The sequence below is a fragment of the Osmerus mordax genome, chromosome 2 (assembly GCF_038355195.1).
Source record: "Osmerus mordax isolate fOsmMor3 chromosome 2, fOsmMor3.pri, whole genome shotgun sequence".
In the NCBI taxonomy this organism is placed as follows: Eukaryota; Metazoa; Chordata; class Actinopteri; order Osmeriformes; family Osmeridae; genus Osmerus; species Osmerus mordax.
The window spans coordinates 20980396-21005226 of record NC_090051.1 but is presented as its reverse complement, the minus strand read 5'-3'; the positions used below and the strand labels follow the sequence as shown (position 1 = coordinate 21005226).

The 24831-nt window shown below is 46.8% G+C and overlaps 2 protein-coding genes across 5 annotated transcripts; both read left to right on the top strand.

Moving 5' to 3' along the window:
• Positions 1-102: 102 nt before the first annotated feature.
• LOC136960146 (interferon alpha/beta receptor 1b-like) lies at positions 103-11141 on the top strand. Its single transcript, XM_067254509.1, has 7 exons — positions 103-322; positions 2985-3108; positions 3944-4128; positions 4494-4654; positions 5830-5988; positions 7098-7250; positions 8705-11141. Exons 1-7 carry the CDS (start codon positions 259-261, stop codon positions 9059-9061), a joined length of 1203 nt encoding a protein of 400 aa, XP_067110610.1. The 5' UTR covers positions 103-258; the 3' UTR covers positions 9062-11141.
• A 787-nt stretch (positions 11142-11928) lies between these two features.
• senp7 (SUMO specific peptidase 7) lies at positions 11929-24546 on the top strand. 4 transcript variants are annotated; one of them, XM_067228614.1, is made up of 24 exons: positions 11929-12087; positions 12712-12837; positions 13250-13321; positions 13597-13712; positions 14116-14478; positions 14777-14898; positions 16104-16240; positions 16422-16545; positions 16576-16791; positions 16929-17086; positions 18080-18211; positions 18309-18342; positions 19151-19378; positions 19665-20323; positions 20715-20845; positions 20974-21090; positions 21192-21311; positions 21439-21531; positions 21618-21826; positions 22343-22398; positions 22555-22598; positions 22819-22887; positions 22989-23139; positions 23296-24546. In XM_067228614.1, exons 2-24 carry the CDS (start codon positions 12775-12777, stop codon positions 23446-23448), a joined length of 3567 nt encoding a protein of 1188 aa, XP_067084715.1. In that variant the 5' UTR covers positions 11929-12087; positions 12712-12774; the 3' UTR covers positions 23449-24546. The 4 variants fall into 4 exon arrangements, with proteins under 4 accessions (XP_067084715.1, XP_067084707.1, XP_067084722.1 ...); XM_067228606.1 differs by having other exon boundaries at positions 16422-16791; XM_067228621.1 differs by lacking the exon at positions 13250-13321 and having other exon boundaries at positions 16422-16791.
• The last annotated feature ends 285 nt before the right edge of the window (positions 24547-24831 follow it).

The window sequence follows — 24831 nt, the reverse complement described above, 5'->3', positions numbered from 1 at the left end:
AAATAGGTTAGGCCAGAGTGGGACCCGGCTTCAACGGAGCTTCGCCCTTGTCATGCGCAGTGCACAAAGAGCTAAGAGCAAGAATGCTCATTGTCAGACGCCACCTCCAAGACACGCTACCGGAGCATTCAAGAGACGGCAGAATGATTGCGATTAATTTTTTTTGTCCGATTTGAGCAAATGTAAGAACCCCATACCGACTGAACAAATACATTTGTACAGTTTGTTTAAGAGTTAAATGCAAGAAAATATTCCGCCATGAACATCGGTTTCGCCTTATTTCTGTTCGGGTTTCTACGAACGTCATGTTTCAACGCTGACGGTAAGTAGGCAACGCTACAACGGCTTGTTTACATGATACTGTAGCGTTCGTTGGTGATGGGTTTTTTCCTTTTCTTAGGCCAGGGGGTAGTTACATAGACTAGCGCGAGGAGCTACATTATTGGGCCTAGCACTGTCCATAACCCTAACTCGCTTTTACTAACAGTTAGCTAATAACGTTGTTAGTCAGCTGTTATTAGTGCGTGCCATCGGCGACTATACCCGAATGACTGGCACGATACCAGTTATCGATTGTTACCAGGATAGATTAAAGTTCATGTACACAGACTACATAGTCAAATTTATAGGTTGGCTATATTATACAGTCGCTCAGTAAATTCTGTTTGTTACACCAAATCACACCGAACCAAGCACTTTTTGAGTGTACGTGTGTGGGGAAGCGTGCGTGTATGTGTTTGTGCACATGTGAATGTCCGCTTTTGATGTATTGTTGAACAGTTAGACCCTGTTTCTCCCTCCCTTGATTTCAAAGGTCTTGACATTCAGCATTCAATCTGTGTGTAAACAGCTTGTAATCGCTGTTTTCTACAGATTTGGGGGGTCTAGCGGTGGGAACCACTGAGGGCTGATGTGGCCGTATAGTGAAACTTGGATAGCCATCTTTGAGAGAACCTTTTAGAAACCCCCTAAAATGTCTCCTTGAAACATAGGTCTGGGTTCTAGAGACGTGTGTACTATACACTGTCCATATCCAGAACAGGAAAATCAACCGCCGACCACAAAGTACTTGGATATGGGCGTGGCCAGTAGATAAGAGGAATTTAAGAAGTCAGCTGACCCCAAGTTCAGTCAATTTTCTAGCCCAAGGCTACATTACGAATCACTCCCTCAATAAGTGCTTAGTGACCTAAAGCAAGATTTGAGTTGAGGAAAATACTCATCACAATAAACCACGTTGTTTGTTGGATCACATTTTTTTGTATGTAATCATAACGGCTGTGATTGTTTAATGGCTTGACTGAAACTATTTATGACTGTATGATTCACACGTAGTTTTGCCCACTGTCGGTTACATTCACACAGTGTTAAGCTTATAACTACCTGGAATCTGTACCTGACGTAAAAGACAATATAGAGTAGGCTTGGCCTCAATAGATATGAGTTCTAGCTCTGTAGAGCCTTTTGTGCTGTACGGTTATTGAAGGTTATTAAAGTGTTGGCTGGCCCTGTCATAAACCTTTGCCGAGATAAATAATGATATACTGTTCCTATAAGGAGAGGAGGAGGGAGAGTGGTTTTCTATGAAACTGCTAACTTGGTTATCAGAAGAACAGCATTGTGGGCTGTAATGAGTGTAAACACACAAACCAAAATCAAAATGTATTTGAATAGCCCTTTTTACACGCAAGCATGTCACAGAGGGCTTCACATACGCCCATAGAACTGCCCCTCAACCAACCTAAACCCTCAAGGAAGACAGGGGAAAACTCCCAGAAATGCAAGATGAAAGACCCCTTGGGAGGAGCAGTTCAGTGAGGGATCCCCTCCTCCAGAGACGGTTGGTGAAAGAGAGGAGCAGAACACAGGCTTAACATAGTCAACACCAAAATCCATTGTTGAACTTGATAGGTGTAGGAAGGGACCGGAAAACTCGCTGTTGCCCGTCATGGAGACTGGTTTCCGGTTGGCGACCAGGTCCAGCATTGGCAAACCGACGACCAGGCAGGTGCTGACAGCTCAAACCCCCCACACCACAGGGGATGTGTAAAGGGGGGACAGAGAAAGAGAGCAGGGATTAGAGAATGCCAGGAGCAGCTAACAGTTACAGTCATATTAGAATGAGATCCCCACCGGTCAAGTGTGGACTAGTGCAGAAATTTAGCAGAGCAAAAAAAGGCTATTTGATGCAGCCATAGACACAAAGGCAGCTCCAGCCCCCCTCGGTTGGAACGTGAAATCTGTTCCAGGGGAAATAACTCGAAAATAAGTTATATTTAAAGAATAAGGGTGAGAATGAACTAGTAACGGAAACTATAACAATATACAGTAACAGGTTTACTTTATTTGTAAAAACAAACCTTTACCAGAGAGGTCTAAACAGGCACAGATGTTTTCATCAACACTGGTTGAACTGAGATATTGCTGTGAGTGTAGACCACGGGACTGAGAGTGAGTCAAACTGAGTCAGACACAAACACATTGCGAAACACTTTCAGATACATCCTCTGGGGTCCACACACATACACACACACACACACACACACACACACACACACACACACACACACACACACACACACACACACACACACACACACACACACACACACACACACACACACACACACACACACACACACACAGCCTCATAGGGGATCATCTTGAAATAACAAATACAGGATTAGCGGTATTGCTGCTTGACCCTTCGGCTTGTGAAAATATTTAGTACTGCTAGTTTATGTACCCTTAGTATAGATAGTCCACATATTTAAATTTTAGGTATATGTTTATTGTATGCACCTTCCTGCCAAAGCAAATTCCTTGTCTGTGCAAACTTTCATGGCGAATAAAAACCATTCTGATTCTGATTCTGATTGTTTGTGTGAAGCAGTCCTGAACTATAGGCCCTGTCCAATAGTTCTCCTAAAACCACATGTTTCAGTGGTTTTCAGCCTTCAAAGTACTTATTCTGTGTCCCCCAGTCCAGGAAGCTGAGCTGGAAAAGCCATACTTGACCCTCCACACCCTCAACACCCAGTACATCCTGACCTGGGAGCATGAGGCAGCAGGCCAGTACGCTGTCAACTTCACCACACAGTACCTGTCGTAAGTCAACTCACACTGTCAACTTCACCACACAGTACCTGTCGTAAGTCAACTCACACTGTCAACTTCACTACACAGTACATTTACATTTATTCATTTAGCAGACGCTTTTATCCAAAGCGACTTCCAAGAGAGAGCTTTACAAAGTGCATAGGTCACTGATCATAACAACAAGATAGCCAAAAAACATCGCGAGTAGCCAAAACATGAAGCACACATTGTGAACAACCAAAGTAAGTGCCAAAGGGAAGAACCATAAGAGCATGTAGTTAAACAAGTCACAACCAAACAACATGAACATCTATAAGTGCAAGTGTACCTGTGGAAAAAAGCAAGCAACAGTAATAAAACAATATATCACAGCGAGAACCAAAAATTTAATTTTAATTTAGTACCTGTCGTAAGTCGACTCACACTCAATCCTCACATCGTTTCAACACGATTTCAGGCGCATGAATATAGGAGTCTTGCGGGCGGTTGTCTGTGTTTGTTTGTCAAAGCTTGCATTTGGTTTATCATATAATTATTATGATTATGTATCATGTCATTGTAAAGATTTTACACATAGCATGTGCTTGGCCTTGAACTATAATATCTTGTTACAGTGTAGTTAGTTCAGGGAGAATTTTCAAGTACCGCTGTGTGTTTGATCTGGTCATTATTTTTGTCTTGTCAAGTTGCAAGTTTTACTCTCTCCAGTCAGCCGCTTGTTTAACACTTATGAACCCAGAGCCTGAACTGGGAGTCATCGCATTTTAGTGGAGAAGGACAGCAAAGTTTTTTTTTTTATAAGACTGAGTCTTTGTTCCTGAGCCAATGTCTTTTCCACCGGCAGGAAGTACAAGCTGAAATCAAAGAGAAAGGTGGTGTGGAACTCGGTGTGTGTGGGCCCAGAGCACAGCTGTGACCTCACCGGCGTCAAGCTGCACTACCACGCCATTTACCGGCTCCGCGTCCGCGCCAGCGCCCACGGACTCCACTCCGACTGGGCCCAGAAAGACTTCTGCCCTGACATGGACGGTGAGAGAAGGGGATGAGGGAAGTTTGTAGCGAGAACTGCGGGACTGGAAAGCAAGAAAGTGTGCAGATGCGAAGTACATTTACATTTAGACATTTAGCAGACGCTCTTATCCAGAGCGACTTACAGTAAGTACAGGGACATTCCCCCCGAGGCAAGTAGGGTGAAGTGCCTTGCCCAAGGACACAACGTCATTTGGCACGGCAGGGAATTGAACTGGCAACTTTTGGATTGCTAGCCCGATTCCCTAACCACTCAGCCACCTGACTCCCTGAAGTAACAAGAGTTCCAAGTAAAGCACAGCTACCGTCATGTAATATATTCATGATAAGTTACCTATATGGTTGTTTGTTTTGCCTCTCCTCAGCTGACCTTGGGCCACCATCCAAGGTGGCGCTATCTCCTGTCAGCAACCTCCTGGGTGTGGCTATCTCTCCCCCCCTGACCAGCGAGGGGGAATATATGAAGCAGAACGTTCCTCAGATGTACTATCGTATTCACTATTGGAGTCGCTTGGAAGACCCTCAGGTTGGTGGGGGAATTGACCTAAGTTTTGGACGTCTAGCTACCCTCAGTTTGAAGAGCACGCATTCAGACCATGGAGAGATCGCTCTTCCTCTTTGATTTCCGCATAAAAATCTTCTGTTAAGGACTAGCAACAGTTTTTTTCATCCTTTTCAGAGACGCATTGAAACTTGAAAACATTTGGAAAGAATTGTCTAAAATACCCCTGTTTACAGTTCTCTATTTTCTATTGATATCAAAGACACCTGTGTTCTCAAACCTTGTGACCAAAGTACAATCACACTTACTCCAACAGGAACAAAGAGATGGTGGTACCTACACCTGCGTTCGTGTTGTGGTTATGGGTGTGCATGGAAACATGCAGCTGCTGCTCTTCAGCTGACGTATGTTAAAACACCAGTGTTAGGAAGTGTGATTTGAAGGGCTTACTGTAGGGTTTAAAGTTGCTAACCTCCATGACAGTCTCTTGAGGCTTAGACCCGCTTGTTGTGGCTGTGCATGCTGTGTTTTGGTGATATTTGCATTCAAATTTACAGTGAAACGAGCCAGTCCTCTGTGCCTGCATCAGGAAGCATGATTTGAATTTAATACGCCCAAAGAAACCAGATAACCACCACGACTTTCTTCTGTTTATAAAGATAACATTTTTAGGGGCATTTGCGTTTCCTCTTCGAGCCATAGTCCAGGAGATTTTATCAGGGCGTTCCTGATCCTCCCATCCTTTCCAGTTGAGCAACTCAAACTGAACGCACTCTGCTCTGTGTACCTGTCCAAAGGGAGAGGACTTGATTGATGTTGACTCTCTCTCGCTCTCGCTCTCTCTCTCTCGCTCTCTCTCATATATATCATATATGAGAGATGTGTATATATATCCATATCTTTACTCAGTTCAGGCTGATAACAGGGAGCAAGTGCCTAAATATGAATGGTAATATAATATTACCATTCACTGACCATGGCCGTAACCACAAAACACCCATCCTACAGGCTCACACACCCTGCCTTCCTCAAACCTCACTTCCTTGAACAGCTCTTTCACTTCATATACATACACAAACATGCCAGATTCTACCAGTTTAGAGCCCCTTTCAACCCACAGCTACAGCCAGTGTTCCGGAAGGCTCTAGCCAGCCAGCCATGACGAGGCCTCAGCCTGGCTCCCTGTGTTGTGTCCGCAGGGTGCGAGTCCTGCCGTGGTGAACTCTGGGTCTGAACACGTGACTCTGCCTGGGCTGCAGAGCTGGACCTGGTACTGTGTGAGGGTGCAGTCCCGCTTCGACTACTACAACAAGACCAGCAGCTTCTCCTCCACTCAGTGCATGCAGACCGAAGGTGAGGTGCCGAAGCCAAGTGGTCGAAAGTCTGGCTGTATTTCACAGCCAAGGATTCTGACGTCGCAAAATGCAACACATGTTTCCAAACAATTACGTGCAAAGGGGGAAGCACGTATAATTTATTTCAACATGCGGGTTTCAATGTTTTGAAAGCCGCACCGTGTTCGACAGCTTGTGGACATCAGTCCCTGGTCCCGGGACAGCCTCCCCAATTTGTCTGCCCTTTCAAACTCATACCTGTGTGTACAGGCCTCTTCAACACTGAGTTTTCTCCTGTGGAGGACATGCCATAAGTCAGGAGAGGTGTCGTATCTTGCCAGATCAGGCAAATATGGTCATTTTTCTGCAAAAGAACTGCTGACGTTTGAAGCTGGTTTAGTTAGCATACCAACTCAACATTTATTTTGTTGTTACTTGTTAATAGTGTAACTGTTATTTATTGTTAAATTATGGTAGTTGTGTGTTAGGTGACTTAGGTTTACTTATTATATATTTAAGTAGGCTACTTCAAAACGTTAATATATTGTTACATTAAAAACAAATCCATAAAAAAAAAACTATAAAAGAGCCTTACTTTCATTTTTAAGTTTTTCAAGAATCGTTTTAGGAATCGGAATCGTTTTAAAAGTACCAGTTTCGGAATCGTTTAAATCCAAACGATACCCAACCCTACACACACACACAAACACAAACCTGCATTCACACACACGTGTATATACACACACACGTGCACATTGACAGACACCCAAACAGGTGCCTTGCTGAAGACGTGGTTGATGTACATTTACATTTAGTCATTTAGCAGACGCTCTTATCCAGAGCGACTTACAGTAAGTACAGGGACATTCTCCCCGAGGCAAGTAGGGTGAAGTGCCTTGCCCAAGGACACAACGTCATCTGGCACGGCCGGGAATCGAACTGGCAACCTTCTGATTACAAGCCCGCTTCCCTCACCGCTCAGCCACCTGACTCCCTGATGTGTCGTGTGGTTGAGGTTGGAGTGGTTTGTGTAGTTTCTGTTGTTTAGTAACTGGTGAGATGGTAAGAAGGATGTGTTTCCTTTCCACAACGTTTACAAAGTGTGTGTGTGTGTGTGTGTGTTCCCAGGTGAGATCCCGTACTGGCTCATCTTCCTGTACTTCCTGGCCTCTCTGGTGGCGGCTTTCCTGTTCGTTCTGGGGTCCTCCTACATCATCTACAAGGGCTACAGGGTCCTAAAGACCACCTACTTCCCTTCCATCCAGCTTCCTCATCACATCCAGGAGGTAGGCTCACACACAGCCAGCCAGTGACGAGCACACTTCTGATGATTTGAAAGAGACGGACGATTCAGTTTCTCTATGAATAAGCTGTGACACTCACTTTCTCATTCTCATTCTTGCTCTCTTTCTGTCTCAGTTTTTCTTGTGGTGGCTAGCTTTTTAGCCGAACATGTGCAAAGGATGAACGCAGTGATGAAACAAAAGTTCTGTACATCTTCAGTCAATTCTCAAAATGTAAAAACAGCACTGGAACTCAGCAGGGTTGATGCAAAGTGTTTTATTGGTTCTCAGGTAACAAAGATTCCCAATAGAACGTGAGCCTGATCCCGGGATCAGACTGAAGTTTTCTCCGGACAATTTAACTTATATAGTCTTCTCCCCATTGTATGTTAATATGGTACGATATTTGTTGGTTTCGTAGACATTAGGTAATCTTACAAAGCGGATCCCTTGTCTCAGGGGATTCAAAACAGGTACTTTCCTACATAGACACTTCTTCCAATTAGGCTCTTTCTGACCTTGAACAGCCAGCTGCATTAGGCTTCTGGGCGAAAGGCCAAAAATATGTCTCATAAGTCATAGCTGTGCGTACTGGTCCTTTATGAAAGCATACACATGCTCCTCTCCCCCACTCTTCCTTTAATTATTTAAACCTTATTTTTGGGCTTCATGTCTCCTACTATTGTTTAGGAATAACAATAATCAGCAAACAGCTTTGCATCTGGTTTCCTATAATATAACTTGTAATAATATGGTTTCCAATAATATAGCATATACCAAAGAGTGATTACAAATATCTTTAAGTCCATAATCATTAACCATCTTCATAATTACAACAATATGATGTTTTTTCCACAACAGCAGGGAGTCGGTCCGAGTTTCAGATGCAAACAGCAATGATTTTATTGATCAATACAGGGCACACACGGTTAGGTCTCTCCGAGCACAAGATAGAGAGCCTACCTAAACATTTGAATACAGACAGTATTTATAGTTGATAGGCAGTCCCATAATTCGTACCTTGAACCTGCCTGTGTGAATAACTTTTAGTTATTGATCTAAACAGTGTATGTCAGTTTGCCTCGGTCCCAGAAATCTGGGCCTATCTGTACTAGCCGTTCGAAGTCTGGTCTTCGTTAGCTATCTTTCACTATCTGGTCAACAGGACCCACTCAGGGTCCTTCAATGGAAGATTTGTCTTCGTATGTTAATTGTCTCTGTACTCTCTACTGTAAATATGTAATGTTCTCGTTATGACCTCTGATGCACGATCATTTCTCTTACATGATCGTGCTATTTAGGTTTTATGCTTAGTGGCCTATAGTTTAAGATAAACTCGTTCAGTTGGTAGTTTTCCATCTAGTTCCCTAGATAGGCCTAGAATGGGGTGTTCTATCCAGTTTTCGGCCCACAACATTCTCTTACTCTCTCTCTGTCTCTCCGTCTCCCCCCAACAGTACCTCTCTGACTCCCCTCACTCGGACTTGCCCCGCCTCCTCAGCCTCGAGGCGGAGGTGGAGCTCGTCTGCGATAAGATCAGCGTGTGTCTGGAGAAGGACCTGCTGGAGGTCCACAGCCCCCCCTCAGACCTGGAGGACGACTGCGGCAGGCACAGCCGGCAGCACAGCGGAGACTCCGGGGTCTACTCCACAGAGGGCGGGTCTGCCCAGAAACGTGGCGGCCACAGCCAGCCAATGGTTGCCAGGCTGGATTCCTGGGACGCGCCCCTATTGGAGCATGTGAAGATGGAGATGGGCGGAGAGCTGCTGGATGAAGGGGTAGTGGATGAAGGGGTCCTGGACATTGGCGTCTGAGAGATGACATCAGAGGTCTCTTTTTATCCTCATGGGGCAACGTGAAGGAGTTGTGCTGAAACACAACGTGACAAGCTTTTACGCCAAAAACATCCTCGAGCTCGCTTTTCAAAGCTCAAAGTGCCCTTAGCTTGTCGCTAGCCCCTCGCTGGAGTGATCTTGCTGTGCTTCATTCTCACAGAGGTTTTACTGGAAAATGTGACAAAACAAACTATCAGTGTGTGATATATGTGATATATGGATGCATATAGTTTCAAATCACTGACTGACAGTTAGTTGAAGACTTTCTGTCAGAGTTGTAGTCCTGTCTCTTGAAGAGTCGTTTTATTCTGTAAACTGGCCATGACACCCTCGGATTGACCAAATCTTGGTGGTAGTTGAACACGTGTAGCTATTTACACCATACATCTGTGACAAACATAAGCATTTCATAGGAAATGCTTACATAAACACAAACATAAACATTTCATAGGAATAAACATAAGTTTATTCCTATGAAACATTGACTGGATTCCTAATGACCGAAACAATGTGGCAGACCCCATCCAAAAGCCTCGCTAATCACGCTTTTAAAATTGAAATGTAGAGGACTTGAAATTAATTGATGATCTAATTGATCATTGTTTGAGGGGTGGCTGTGGCTTAGGGGTTAGAGAGATTCACCTACGATCCCGGACTCCTGCTGGCTATGTGTCGGAAGTGTCCTCGAGCGAGACACTGCACCCTCTGGGTGTGCTGCTAGATGCCTAACATGCGCTGTATGAATGCAGTCCATTCACTGTTTACCATTGTTGTTTCTAGAGGTGTTATTTCCTCCATGGGAACGAGAATGCGACGGTGTGAAATGTTCGGGTTCTGCTCTCAAGCCCCATCTGATATAGCCTGGTCCTAACCAGACCCTCGTACATTTCATTTGTACAGAGGGTCTGGGATCGCTCCATTGACAAGCGTTAACTTCCTTGAAGGCGGGTACTCTGTTGAAGTTTAACCCTTGTGCTGCCTTTGGGTCACATGACCCAAAGGTTCATAACGAACCATCATTTTGTTTACCCAATTTTACCCAATACAAAAACAAATAATAATTTTCTTTTAACCTTTGCAATGTGGGGGGTCTGAGACAGCCCAACGGTTAAAAGAAAATGCTTCACTTTGTTTTTGTATGCGGTAAAGTTGTCGCAATACGACGGTGGGTGACAATGACTGATGGGTCAGAATGACCCAAAGATAACACAAGCGTTAACTTCCTTGAAGGCGGGTACTCTGTTGAAGTTTAAACTATTGAGCGGATGTGTGTAGGAGGGTAGAGCCTAACTACATCTGATAGGCATGGCAACACCTCTGCAAACTATACAAAACTTCAGAGACTCAAGCGTAGATCTCATCATCATCTTGTAAAGGTGGGTTCCAGGAGCCCTCTAGGTGGAGGGCTTCAGCACTTTTTTCCCCAACAGATTCCGTATCAGTGTTTTAAACATCTGAATTGTAGTTTTAACATTTCAATTGAAATGCCCTGCCCAAGCTTGGGTTGATGTCTGAGTTCTGGGAATATGAGGCTTATGGTGCTTTTGGAAGATTGTTGTTACCAGTAGATTATGTTTGTGAGTGTGTGAGAGAGAGGATATGTGTGAGGGAGTGTGTGTGTGTGTGTGTGTGTGTGAGAGAGAATATACGTGTTGGGTTTAATACCTATAACTTTCAAAGACTGATGCCTTTAACAAAAAGATTAAGTAGATAAACCGCAAACCAGGGTCTTTAAATCTTTAAACGTCCATTTTTGTGCTTCATGATGTGTTATGATTTTGAGGGGATTTTTGTTGAAACACTTAAGTGTATGATTCTTGTAGAATCGTGAAACATTATTCTAGTAGTATTTTTTTCTTTATATTTCATTGTATTTGCTGTCTGACAGTCTCATTTTCGTTTTGAATGGTGCTTTGATTCAGTTACAGCTGGTTTGTCACCTTAAAATGAATGGAATCTTGTTGTTCTTCAGAATGCTTGAAGCTCTATCAGTGTATCAATGGCCTTTGTTTGTCGAGATTTAAACTTGCATTGAATTATTCAAACTAAACAAAAGAAATCCATAAAGCACTTAAGTAGATAGACATGTCAAACTATTTAACATTCACGCACTTCCTTCTCTTGTATAGTCCATTAAAGTGTACTACTACTACTACTACTACATGAGTCTTGTGTTGAGGGAGCTCAGCTGAGGGAGTACTTCTATGTACATGAGTACTTGTTTGTACATGTACAAGTACTGTGAGGAAGTCTTACGCACCCAAGGGAGTCAGGTGGCTGAGCGGTGAGGGAATCGGGCTAGTAATCCGAAGGTTGCCAGATTCCCGGTCATGCAAACTGACGTGTCCTTGGGAAAGGCACTTCACCCTACTTGCCTCGGGGGAATGTCCCTGTACTTACTGTAAGTCGCTCTGGATAAGAGCGTCTGCTAAATGTAAATGTAAGATGTCTTGCATGAATATTGTCTTGTGTAAATAATGTGTCTTCTTTATTTGTGCAGCACCATAAAAGTGCAATTTTGCAAAAACAGTTGTTTTGTCTTTTGTCCTACATTCAAGAAGTGAGTATGGGTAATTTAAGACAAACCAGGCTCAGAAATGCAGTAATTCTTTCACAGATTTTCTGGGGGAACAAATCACACACACAGAGAGAATTTAGGCTAAATTTGACACAGACAGGGTCAGTTAGAGAGATTAGTAGTTACTCCTCTAAGAAGTAGTGGGTCAGGAATGTTATAACGGTCCTAGTACCTAGTGTCGGCAGAAGAAAAACTCGGATTCTTAAAAAATGAATCTGTACTCTGTCAACTTCCGGCCACTACCGGAAACAGTTGGTGTAGTGAGGAAGTGCTTTCGCTTTGTGAGTGGAAGCGTGTCTTTATGATCATTTTAAGGATGCTACCGGCAATCGGCATAGATGTGTAGAATAGTGCATTAGATCATTTATCGTGTTTTTATATACAGATTTCCACGATTGATTTTCACTTTCACCCACGCATTTATTGGGTAAGTGGAGCCCGCTATCCAGCTAATCACCATCGTTAGCTTGCTAGCCACTGACGAGCTCTTGCCACAAGTTGTAGACGGTTAGTGCGCTGCATAACACAAGTGTTGTTTTGGCTATGGTCAGCTAGCAAGCTGCTAATAAGCTACATTGCTACAATAATAACGCAACGACAACCTAGCTAGTTGCTACACACTTGTTCTCCACCCACTGAGCTTGCATTAGCACAGTCTAGCCAGTACCAACGTAACGACATTTTTGGGACATGGCTAAAGCTCATGCTTAACTTACAAATAAATGCCAGCTGCTTGCTGATCATGTCAGGTTATTGACTAACTTTACCTAGTTAGCAGCTAGTTTATCTAGCTACATGCATGTGACAGTGCATAATGTTATGTGTAACGTACGCAAATAGTGAGGGAGATCTGGGAGATTGCGTACACAAATGCACACAAGTATAGGCCATGTACACACCAAGTTATTTATTATTAAAATAATTAGTGCTGGCAGGTGTTCGTGCTTTTTGTGTCATCGTGCGAAAAGCGCCAGGGATTTGTCCTTGCCACGACTGATATTTACGACCGTAAAAAGTGGTGTGAACACTTATGTTGGTTTCTCTTTCAAAGACTAGAACCAAGGAGCGGAGTACTGCTCCACAAGGGTGACCCTTGAACCTCTAACAATTGAGCATGATGGACCGCAGGAAAGCCTTGACCATCTCACTGGCGGTGGACAAGGGTGACGATTCCATGGTATGTTCTGCACATTCCTATTCCCAGTGTGAAGCGGTAATTAAGATTCGATCTCATAGGTAAAGTCAATAACATTGTTCCATTTTTGTGTGATACAGTAATGTTATCTAGCTGATATTAGCAGTGTAGCAAAACAACCCAGGGTTCAAGATGACCAATATTTACTTGTCCTTCGAACAAGTGAAAGGACAACAAAAAAAGAAATGCAAAGGGTATCTAAATGGTCTATCAGAGAAAACCAAGGTTTGGTTATGATGCTTCAGTGCATTGCTATTTTGGTTACAGCATTTAGTGCCCAAAGTTTCTGTCTCGCAGCACGTTTTCCTTTCCTTGATGTCCACTGTTTTAAGTGTTGTGATTCTCAAATGACTATATGAGTATAGTAATGGCTACCTACCCTTTTGCTTTTTAGATGGGAAATCCACTCAAAATCCACAAAACACTCCTTTCCACACCGCCAGGGTGTAGGAAGGTAGATGCACAGGTAGACTATCCTCACTGGAAACTTCTTTTTGGGACAGTTTTCCAGCCACAGGTTGAGCCTAGGATGTTTTTTTACCAGGCTGCATCTCACACTGGGAAACTGGCCCCTTCTGGGTTTTTCGGAGAATACATTTTGTCATGCGTGTTCAGATCTGTATCCTGAAGCTCCCCTTTACCCTACCTCATGTTCCATCCTCTTCTCTCTCTCTCCTCCTTTCTCCCTTCCCTCTCTCCCTCCCTCCTCCCTCTCTGTCTTATCTCTCGTTATTCTAACAGATCCACTGGAGCCGGTTAGGAGGGAACAGGGCCAGCCTCCAGGATCCACAGCAGGAGAAGGGAGCAGTGTTAGGGGATCACAGCCAGGGGGCGCTGCCACAGTGCAACATGGTCACGTAAGCAGGACTAACTTTGAAGGAGAGCTGTGTTTGTTTCCACTGCTGAATGTCCCATGTGTTTCAGTTGCAGTACCCCAAACACTCACTAGGTGTCTCTCTCTATGCATAAATAAGCCATGTGAGGGCCAATCCCATAGACCTGCCGCTACTGCTAGGCCTGGAAGGCTTATCTTAGCAACACAGGACACACTGCTAGGACCTATCTTCTCCGGCCCACTTGCGTGCTCGCCCCTTGCGCTACCCCAACTCACAGCTCACTATTGGTCAACTAGCTGGCGTATAAAAAAATCTGTAATGTACTGTAAGTCGCGGCTAGTGAATGTCGCAGCTGAAAGGAGAGAATGCGCCGGAAGCTTGGCAGAGCTCCAGAGGGATCTGACCGGGTTGTGTCTCTTGACAGGCAGCCCAGACTGGTCCTCACCGACGTCCTGACCACCGATGTCGGGCGCACCTACCTGCACAAGACCAGGCATGGCCAGGGTGCCAAGGAGACAGGGAGGGGGCGGGGGGCTCGAGGGAGGAGGGCTCAAGGGAGGCCATCCCAGTACAGCAGAGAGACATGGAGAGGAGGAGGAGAGGAGGAACCGGGAGAGGATTGGAGGAGATGCGGCGTGACGGAGGACGGATACAGAGACGGAGGTGAACCTCCAGGCAGCACCGGAACGCCCGGCTTGCTGGACCCCGCGGCCCCGAACGGCCTGAAGAGGAGGGCCTCGCTGCCCGCTGTGGACCCCCCCACCAGGCCCCATCAGGAGAAGAGGAAGTAGGCCTCCCCAGTCCTTCTGACACCACACACTCCCCCAGGAAACTAGAATGGAAGGGGGCATTTCTGTTTTGAAGGTTTTTTGGGGGATGGGGGGGAAGGGGTCTTATTCTTGTATAAAATCGAATGTGTTTGTTTGGTTTGGCCTGGGTCTCTCTCTGGCACTGCCTGTTTCCCATGTCGATTACAACTGGACAGGGGGTAATGTGAAGCATTACGGAATGCATATCACATCACAGCTCATGGTTCAACAACTGGGATGTGTGTGTGTGTGTGATTTCCTTCTCTTCATTCTTAGGTCTTGCTATCAAAGGGCGTCAGAGGAGGAAGAGGAAGAGGAGGAAGAGGAGGTGGTGAAGATGGTGATCGTTGGAGAAGAGGGAGTCAATGGAGAGGAGCAGAGATGCAGACAAACAAGAGGTGGGAGACCTGAACACAGATTCTGTCTCTCTCTCCCCTCTCCTCCTCTGTGGAGGTCATGTGACCTGATGCTGATCCCAGACTGGCTTCTGGACGTCTGCTTTAGTGTTTAGCAGCTCTATTCATGCCTTTTTTCTCTTTCTGTCTCTCCATACCTCTGAAATGGCTCCCATTTTATTTCTCTCTCTCCCTGTCTTACTCTCTCTTTCTCTCTCGCTCTCTCGCTCTCTCATCCACACAAACGCACACACACAATCAAAAGTGTTCTCCCAGTTGGAAAGGGTTTGTCGTATACCAGGGGCCCGTTCTCCGTACGTCGCTAACTCAGTTAGCTGGATTTGATTGTTGACGATTTGTCATTATCTTGGATTGTTCGGTTCTTTGAAGCTCATCCTGGACTTGCTGTCATAGCAACAGGTCCGTACGCTTAAACCTGCTCGGGAGCAGGTTTATTTGATGTAAACACGATTAGATTGAGGCTTTTTTGTGAGGGTGTCATTTACATAATACATTTGTTGAAACCACATCATATGACATTAAAGATGATGAATGAAAATATAAAAGTATGAAAAAAAACATAGGCCTAGCTTACTGTAATAAGCGATAAAACGTGTGGTCACTCCTCTACATTTAATTTGGTCTGCTACTTTTTGCCAGCCCTCTTTCTTGGATTTTGCAGACTTTGAGGTGTTCCGTGGCGTTCTGATAAAATCTTCAAATTCGGAGTAACCTTCGAGCAAGCTGTTGCTCTGTTGCGGAAAAATCAGGGAGCTCATTTTGGCCACGGTGAGCAGCCATAGACTTATGTGAGCAGCCAATAGCAAATCAAGGTTTCTACTATTGATTCATACCCCTTTTAGACCAACGCATAATTCAATCCAGCTATACTAATTATAAACAACATGGGTGTTCGAAGAACCGAATTAGCCAGATCATGATTAGCCAGATGAAGTCGTCTTGGATGTGTCATTTGATCTCGGATGTAATAAGCGACGTACGGAGAACAGGCCCCTTGCCTCAAGTCTGAGGTAAATAAACAAATACTGAGCTTTATAGAGCAGTTAAAACTAAAAACCTGCTGAATCTGCATTCCACCACACACACACACTGAATCACTCTTCATGGGAGAGTAGTTCCATGTTTGGTGTGAGAGGGTGTGTGTGTGTGTGAGAAAGTGACTGAGTGTGTGTGATGTGTCCCTGCAGACCGTGGCGTGTCAGAGAGCTGGCGTTCTGGCCGGGGGAAGAGTCAGGGTGGGCCTCTCAGGGTGCAGGAACTGTCCCCCCCACAATTAATCAGGGCCTGGGACACCGATTCAGGAAGTGATGCTGAAGGCAATGAGGTAGTGTAAAAAAATAAAATAAAATGCCAAACCGTGTCACGAACCAGAGCGTCCCTTCAGTTAGGGTCACTTTCAACTCAGAATAATGGAAATAAGGTTCAAAGCATTTTTGGTCTCTGAAATCCATTTGAAACTGACCTGCTCTCCTGGTGATCTCTTCCCCCCTCCACCCTGCTGTTAGAGCCACGAGCTGCGCTGCAACGGCAGGCTGCAGGTCCGAGGGCGCGGGCTGGCCGGCTCCAGGAGCTCCAGGAGGAGTGTGCTGCGTCTGTCTGGGGAGGCCCAGAGGCCTGGGGCTGGGCCCGGCGCTGGGGCTGGGGCCGGGGCTGGGGCAGCGGAGGGGTCCGCCAAGCGCCTCCGCCCGGAAGGGCAGGATCCCTCCGACCACACTGGGATAGTGATGCTGACCTCGGGGATGGAGGAGGGCGCTGAGGCGAGCCCGGGCCCCGGGTCTGGGGTCAGACTGGGGGTGGGGGTCAGGGGAAGGAGAGGGACCGTCAGACCGAACCCCAGCCTAGACAGGACCTCCACACCCAGCACTGTGGAGCCCAGTAAGTGCAGTGTTACACCTCACACACACACACTTTCCTTTGCCTTCCTCCTTATTTTTCACCTCCTCATTTTTCTATTTTATTGAATCAAACGCAGTCCTTTCTGCTGACCTGTGTGTGCGTGTGCGTGTGTGTAGTTGTGCTGTCTAGTGATGACGAGGAGCCCTCAGGGGGGGCACAGAAGCCCCAGTCTTCCTGTAGTTCTGTTCTCCAGCCACTGGGGGAGCCGCAGCCCCAGGGAGAGCGCCCAAACCCACAGAGGGGTAACAGTCGGATGCGCAGGACCACCCCAAAGGCAAGTCTTAACCTTCGGAAATACGGCTTGATTCTTTACAGTATTTATGTATTTTAATATGCAATGACAGATTCTGTGAATATATCTCCTCCACCTCCACCGAAATAACCTCACACACAGAGGAGTTCACACACTCGAGACCCAGCCCTGTATGTGTGAGGTGAGGACCAGTATACCGCACAGTCTACCTGGAAAGGAGAGCATGTTTCCTTTAAAGCAGTGATAAGCCGCTCGTTCCAGGTTGCACGGCCAACTGTGGCTTAGAGCCAACACTGCAGGTCCCCAGCTTCCCCTCGCTCGAACCCTCTGTGTGTGGGGGGGGGTGTGTGTGTGTGTGGGGGGGGGGGTGTGTGGGTGGGGGTGTGTGTGTGTGTGTGGGTGGGGGTGTGTGGGTGGGTGTGTGTGTGTGGGTGGGGGGGGGTGTGTGGGTGGGTGGGTGGGGGGGGGGGGGGTGTGTGTGTGTGGGGGGGGTGTGTGTGGGGGGGTGTGTGTGTGTGGGTGGGTGTGTGTGTGTGGGTGGGGGGGGTGTGTGTGTGGGTGGGTGGGGGTGTGTGTGTGGGTGGGGGTGTGTGTGTGTGGGGGTGTGTGTGTGTGGGTGGGGGTGTGTGTGGGTGGGGGTGTGTGTGTGTGTGTGTGGGTGGGTGGGGGTGTGTGTGTGTGTGGGGGGGTGTTCAAATCAGACATGGAAAGTAACGAAGTACAGTACTTTGTTACTGTCCTTAAGTAGATTTTTTCTGGTATAAGTACACCATTACAACTTTTTACTTTCACTCCTTGTCAATGCAGCCTTTTTTTCATTTCCTGGCTATCACGGCACAACAAACGTAAGCTAGTCTACAAAGCTACCATGGCACAAGGCAGAAGGCAACAAGAAAACAGTTTTAGAAAAAAAGTTGTTAAAATATTTGAAAAATATTTATGATTTTTGTTTTGTAGAATGGTTGAAAAAACAATTGTGAGAAAAAGGTTTAGAAGGTTTTCTTCTTCTGTTAGTTGATCCGTGTGAGGGTTCCCGGGTTCCCAGCACTCTCAGGCTCCACGTCAAAGAGCTCCAGCAACCAGGCCCTGCCCTTCTCTGACCTCTACTGTGGGGGGGTGTGGGCTCAGGCCAGCGCAGACGCCACGGTGAGAGAGGCGTACACACACACACACAAGCAGGCTTTCACACGTTCAATATCGCTCGCTAACAGACACTCATACCTTTTACGTTTGTCTCCTGTAGATCTCAGCCCAGAGAATCACCATACCTCTGAAAGGTAACGATGGCCTAACCCCTTTCAGCACTCCTGTGAACGTCACCACAGCTCTCTCTGTCTCTCTCCTCCGCAGGCAGATCATGAGCTAGGCCTGGGAGCATGGATGTGTGTGTGGACGTGTGTTAGTGTGTGAATTAGCATGAGAGTCAGTTTGCATGGGAGGGATTGTGAGTGTGTGTAAAATACTGCTTTTGCATGAGGGCGAGTTTACATGCGAGAGATTGTGTGTTTGTAAGAGAGAATGCATTTGCACGAGATTGAGTTTACATGAGAGGGATTGAGTGTGTGTGTGTGTGTTCCCCTGTGGCCTGCCTGTGACCCCGTGTGTTCCCTCTCCAGGAGATCCAGTAAGATCCTCGTCAGGACTCCGTCTGCACACAATGCTCTGCCTCCGAACCACCTCAGATTACTGGGCTATTTCTGCATTATGTCTGCGTTTCTGTGTGTGTGTGTCAGGATAAGACCCTCTGGTATTAGTGAGCCTTTTCACCTTCCTATTCCTGAAATCCACCTCTGCAGATTAGCCACAGATTAACCTCTGATTCCTGAACTATACTGTGTGTCTGTCATGTTTGTATCTGTCAATCAGTACGTTTTCAAGTTGAAACTGAGTGCTCCAACATTAACCCCTTGCAAATGATGGGAACTGACCAGCCAATTGGCTGTCTGACTCGCTAGCTATCTGATTGGCTGGCTGGCTCACTATCCAATTGGCTGGCTGGCCGGCTCACTAGCTATCTGATTGGCTGTTGGTTTGTGTGTCTGGCTGACCGTGTGGGGGTGTAATCCCCTCCCCTGTGTTCCCCAGACGGGCGTGGCCAGGCCCATGTGGTCCTGCAGCACCCAGGGCTGTGGAGGTACAGCGTGTGGGAGCAGGAGGACCTGACAGCCCGGGGGCTGGCCTGGGAGGGGCCCCCAGGAGCGTGCTCCCCACCCGCCACCCTCCTCCTCCTCTACCTCTCCAACGCCCAGGCCCTCTGCGTCCAGAGGCAGCTCCGACAGCTGTTTGTCAAGTCGGGTCCCGCCCCTACGGCCGGTGAGGCTCCATATCACTAAACGCTTTAGATCCGGGGTTTTTATTCTTTCATTGAACCTTATTCTATCAGGCGATATCAGTTGCATTAAGGGGATGAAACTCTGTAATCGTGGATTTTGTTGTGTGTGTTTCTAAGGCCTTATACCTTTGTTTATGCGTGTGTGTGTGTGTTTTGGGTGTGGGCACTTTTGTAAAGCTCTCTCTTGGAAGTCGCTTTGGATAAAAGCGTCTGCTAAAGGAATAAATGTATATGCAAATGTTTGTGTGTGTGTGTGTGTGTGAGCAGCCCAGCCCAGCCCCTTCTTGCTGCTCAGTCTGAGTTCCTCCCTGAGCGGGGTGGAGGGCGCTCTGTGTCGCTCCGTCCTGGACATCCTCTGCCTGGGCACATGGCCCTACCAGGCCTCCTGTAGCTCCCCCCACGGCCAGGCCCAGAGCCCAGGTCTGTCTCTGGAGGAGAGCCTGGAGCTCATCACCACCAGCGAGACGGACGACCAACTGCTACTCCTGCTGTGCCGCACGGACCGGTCCAAGCCAGAGAACCAGGACCTGGTCCGGGTCCTGGACAGTGTCCAGGCCGGGGATGAGGAACAAGGAGATGAGGCGCTGAGGTCAGACGGAGAGAATGAGACGGAATCACACACACAGCTGGAGATGGAGTCAGAGACCCACAGCCAGATTAGCTTTCAGGCTAGCACCCTGGCTAGCACCCTGGCTACCACCACAGCTAGCACCCCGGCTATCACCCCGGCTAGCACCCCGGCTAGCACTCAGGCTAGCACCCCGGCTAGCACCCAGGCTAGCACCCAGGCTAGCACCCAGGCTAGCACCCAGGCTGAGCCACAGACTGAGCCACAAACAGAACTACTGACAGAGTCACATGCCGGGTCACAGATGGAAAGACTGAACCCAGAGGTGGACAGGGTAGAAGCTGAAGCTTCTATAAAGGTGAGCAATAAGAATGGATCCTTGCTTGGCTAGGAAGAAAAGACGTAGAAGAAAATATGATGTTTTAATGGAGATATTTTCACCTGTAAAGAGCACATGATCATAATAGACATCTCCTTGCTAGTCTCGATGATACAGAATATACCAGCTCCAGTCACTAAACTCCAAAACATCTTTGAGTTAAACTTCGATGGTTAATTATCACACATGGCTTGAAACTCATCCTGTTCTCGATTCCAACAAATCTTTGAAACAGTGTTTTATTTTGATTATTTGTAGCAAACATTTCACCAGGAAGCATTTCTTGAAAATATGGCTGAAATTGTGCCACATTTGAACTGAAACCACGTAATTAAGAGGCCCCTCCCCTTCTTGTATGCCCCGCCCACAGGAGGGTGTGTCCCTGCCCAGACCCGTGTACACGATGTGCCACCGCAGAATAGGAGATTCCTACTCTGTCTCCCTCTGCCGCAAACCAGACGACAGCTGGGCCCGCTACAGACACCGTGGGTCGGCTCGCAGGCAAGTAGCCCACTGTGACCTTACCAACATGTCTGCCTTGTACATTCTACTGAACTGCCATTACTTCCCCAACATTACGGTTACATTTGAGCTCATCATTCCTCCTCTCTCACCTCCCTCTCCCTCAGTCTGATTCAGTTCCCCCCTCCTCCGACGAAGGGGGGGATCACCGTGGCGATGGAAGACCTAGAGTGTCTCAACAACGGCCAGTTCCTGAATGACGTCATCATCGACTTCTACCTCAAGTGAGTGACAGTGACATCAGACCCAAGGAACACATCGGTTCAGGAGACTGTGTGTGCTGACTGCACGTGTGTTTGTGTGTGTGTGTGTGCGCGTCCTCCAGGTATCTGATCTTAGACAGGGCTCCGAGCGACGTGGCTGGTCGTTCTCACGTCTTCAGCAGCTTCTTCTACAAACAGCTGACACGCAGGGACAACGCCAGTGAAGACGGCTCCAGCGCCACGTAAGACTTTGTGTGTGTTTGTGTGTGTGAGTCTCAGGTAACATCCTTCTACCTGGGTCCCCTTTCCTCCACACTCCACAGCGTGTTTACTACATGTTTACTACATGTTTACTACATGTGCTTTCAGTGCTCGACAGAAGAGGCACCAGCGAGTGAAAAACTGGACTCGACACGTTGACATCTTCAAAAAGGACTTCCTGTTTGTGCCTGTCAATCAGGAGTGAGTAAACAAATACATGGGCTATATTTGTGGCTAAATTAAAACATGATGTTGTATGCTCCTAACGTCTCTCCTCTTTCTCACAGAGCTCACTGGTACCTGGTGGTCATCTGCTTCCCCGGTCTCGAAGAGCCCCAGTCCGAGACATGGGCTTGCCCAGCCTCGCACAGGGGACCCAGGGAGGAGAACTCAGGCGAGCCCCAGGCTGACCAGGAGGCCTCCGGGCCCAAGAAGGACATCAGCGATGCACCAGCCCCAGGGACAGGCCCAAGCAGCAGCCAGGATAGGCAGATAGGTACATTTACATTTAGTCATTTAGCAGACGCTCTTATCCAGAGCGACTTACAGTAAGAACAGGGACATTCTCCCCGAGGCAAGTAGGGTGAAGTGCCTTGCCCAAGGACACAACGTCATTTGGCACGGGCGGGGAATCGAACTGGCAACCTTCAGATTACTAGCCCGCTTCCCTCACCGCTCAGCCACCTGACTCCCTGTGGTAGGTATGTGGTACTTCCCCAACTTTTCACCAAACTCTCCACGGATGGAGCCAGGAGCTCCGACCGAAACCAGGAAACGACAACACGATACCAAACCGGTTTGTTAAGTTCAACTAAGAGAGTATCAGTCACCCTCGACTACTCCCGTGGTGGGATTGAATCTGCTAGGAACACCAGAAAGAAACAGTGTAACAGGGTGAAGAGAGTTGCGTTATCAGGGTGAAGGAGAGGGGATCTTTTCATGTTCTGTGAGTGAGGATGATGATGGTGGTGATGATGATGATGATGATGATGACGGTGAGCGTTCTCTACAGGTGTTTCAGAGAGCCCCCAGACTGAATCCAATGTGCAGTCTCCACCTAGTCCTCTGGTAAGATCTCACCTCGTTCCTGACCAAGCCTGAAACTCATGCTTTCAGGGGTCCCCCACACCTCCCTCCTCTATTCCTCTCTTTTTCTTGTTCTTTCTTAGTTTCTCTATCCTTTTTCTTTACCATCTCTCTAACTGTGTTGCTTTCCCACTCCAGGACTGCACACAACAGACCTGCCACAGAGAAACCGTTTGCAAGAGGTTAGTGGATAGTGGTGGTATGCTAACCTTGCATGCTAACACTAAAAAACAGGCTCCAGGGTATGAACAACATATGTTTAGGTCCAGAGCCTTAACTTGAGGTGCATGCTCTCGCACGTGTACATAGAAACTACACACACACACACACACACACACACAGGTCCTTCCAGATAGAGTGTGTTTGTATTTGAGGTGTGATGATGCTCTCCTCTTTCTCCAGGCCCTGTATTCTAATCATGGACTCCCTCAGGTTCTCTCTCCACGAACGAGTCTACAAACTGTTACGGGAGTACGTGTTTCCTTTATCCGTGTGTGTGGGGGTGTGTGTGTGTGTGTGTGTGCGCGCCCGCGTGTGTGTGTGCTGGTGTATTGACGCTGCTGTGGGTTCAGGTACCTGCAGTCTGAGTGGGAGGTCCGAAGGGGCTGGGAGAGAGACTTCAGCTCTGAGCAGATGAGAGGCTCTCACTGCCGGGTCCCCCTGCAGGACAACAGCAGCGACTGCGGCCTCTACCTGCTGCAGTTCGTTGAGAGCTTTCTCCAGGTGACAAGCCAGCTTCCTCACACACACACACATGTATAAACACACGTGCCAGCCTACTTCCTACCTACTTTCTCAATCTCGCACACACATAAACACATGTACGCATAAACCCGTACACACACACACACCCTAAAGCTCTCTTCCTCCTCCTTCAAGGATCCCGTGGTGCACTTTGACCTCCCCCTGCGCCTGGAGCTCTGGTTCCCACGGCAACAGGTGCGCAGGAAACGAGACGAGATCCGAGATCTGGTTCTTCGGCTCTACAGACTCCAGAGAGACAATGGAACCCTGGGAATTGTAGGCAGCTAGGAGACTGTAGTCACTAAGCTTCAGGCATTTTCTTATTAATTTGGCTCATACTGAGCAATGGACATTTCAGAATGTGATCTGAAGTTTTTTTTCTACTACTATTTCGATATGCTTGTATAGTTGTGCTTCCAACTTGACTAATAAGATTGGATTTGGACATATGTCTGATGTCAGTCGTACCCTGTGTGAGTAATTTACGGTTGGCTTGTTCACCCATCATACATGAAATGAAGCAAATAAGACATAAGAACCACGTATGAAGAAGTACGGGACAGTATTAGGGTTTTTTTGTTGTTCAAGAAGTTTGTGTGAAGCAAATGCCTTGCTGAGGGCTGGGTTCTTCAGACAGGTGAAGGTGAGTCTTCAACTAAAGGTGTCTTTTCTGACGCTCACCTCCACATACATGTCTTGGACTAGAACCACATTCAGCCTTCACCAGGGAGACACAAAATATCCCAGAAGAGATGTTACGCATTCATGTATTTGATCCAGAACCACTTCTACACCTAGTATCACGTCAAGCTAATATTCCAAGACTTTGGAAGGCTTTTCTTGGTGCCACATGTAGCCTTTGTTCAGAACAGCATCCATCCATGTTTAGGCTGTATGTTCAGAACAGCATCCATCCATGTTCAGGCTGTATGTTCAGAACAGCATCCATCCATGTTTAGGCTGTATGTTCAGAACAGCATCCATCCATGTTTAGGCTGTATGTTCAGAACAGCATCCATCCATGTTTAGGCTGTATGTTCAGAACAGCATCCATCCATGTTCAGGCTGTATGTTAAGAACAGCATCCATTCATGTTTAGGCTGTATGTTCAGAACAGCATCCATCCGTTTTCAGGCTTTATGTTCGGAGGTGGTCTTACACAGGGTCTGATGCTGGTCTTAAAGGGGCAGCAACCCACTTTAAACAAATGCACATCAATTCTGCTTGTAATTTTTTACTTTTGGCTAGTATTTTTAATTTTATTCCAGAAATATTAATCTTATGTAACATTGTTTTTTTTATAAATATTTTTTCAGTTTGTAGGACGTTTATATTGAAGTAAAAAAACGGGGGGTTGGAATTTCATCTATTAAAGTTGTATGTGGACAAACATTTTCATGTCTTAGTGTCTGTTGACATTATTTTTTTTTTTAAGGTAGCTGTTGAACATTATTGAGTCGGTGACTTATTTCAGCCTCCTGAGGTATTCTGGGTGAAAGTTCATCTCTGTGTACCGTGCAGGCTGAGGCTTTATAAAGGTTCCCGGGTTTGATTCCACCCTGGGCATTTTCCTTCATATTCTCCCTTCTCTGTCTCCCCAACATTAGCCATGGTCTAAAACAAACCAGGTCCCCAATCGATCCATACCATCTTATTCAGAAGTGTCTATTG

Coding starts and splice junctions, on each gene's coding strand:
- LOC136960146 (XM_067254509.1), top strand. CDS start 259: ATGAACATCGGTTTCGCCTTATTTCTGTTCGGGTTTCTACGAACGTCA. Junction 323..2,984: donor GTCATGTTTCAACGCTGACG/GTAAGTAGGCAA, acceptor TGTGTCCCCCAG/TCCAGGAAGCTGAGCTGGAA. Junction 4,655..5,829: donor GTCGCTTGGAAGACCCTCAG/GTTGGTGGGGGA, acceptor TTGTGTCCGCAG/GGTGCGAGTCCTGCCGTGGT.
- senp7 (XM_067228606.1), top strand. CDS start 12,775: ATGATGGACCGCAGGAAAGCCTTGACCATCTCACTGGCGGTGGACAAG. Junction 18,212..18,308: donor AGGCCAGCGCAGACGCCACG/GTGAGAGAGGCG, acceptor TGTCTCCTGTAG/ATCTCAGCCCAGAGAATCAC. Junction 22,888..22,988: donor GTCTACAAACTGTTACGGGA/GTACGTGTTTCC, acceptor CTGTGGGTTCAG/GTACCTGCAGTCTGAGTGGG.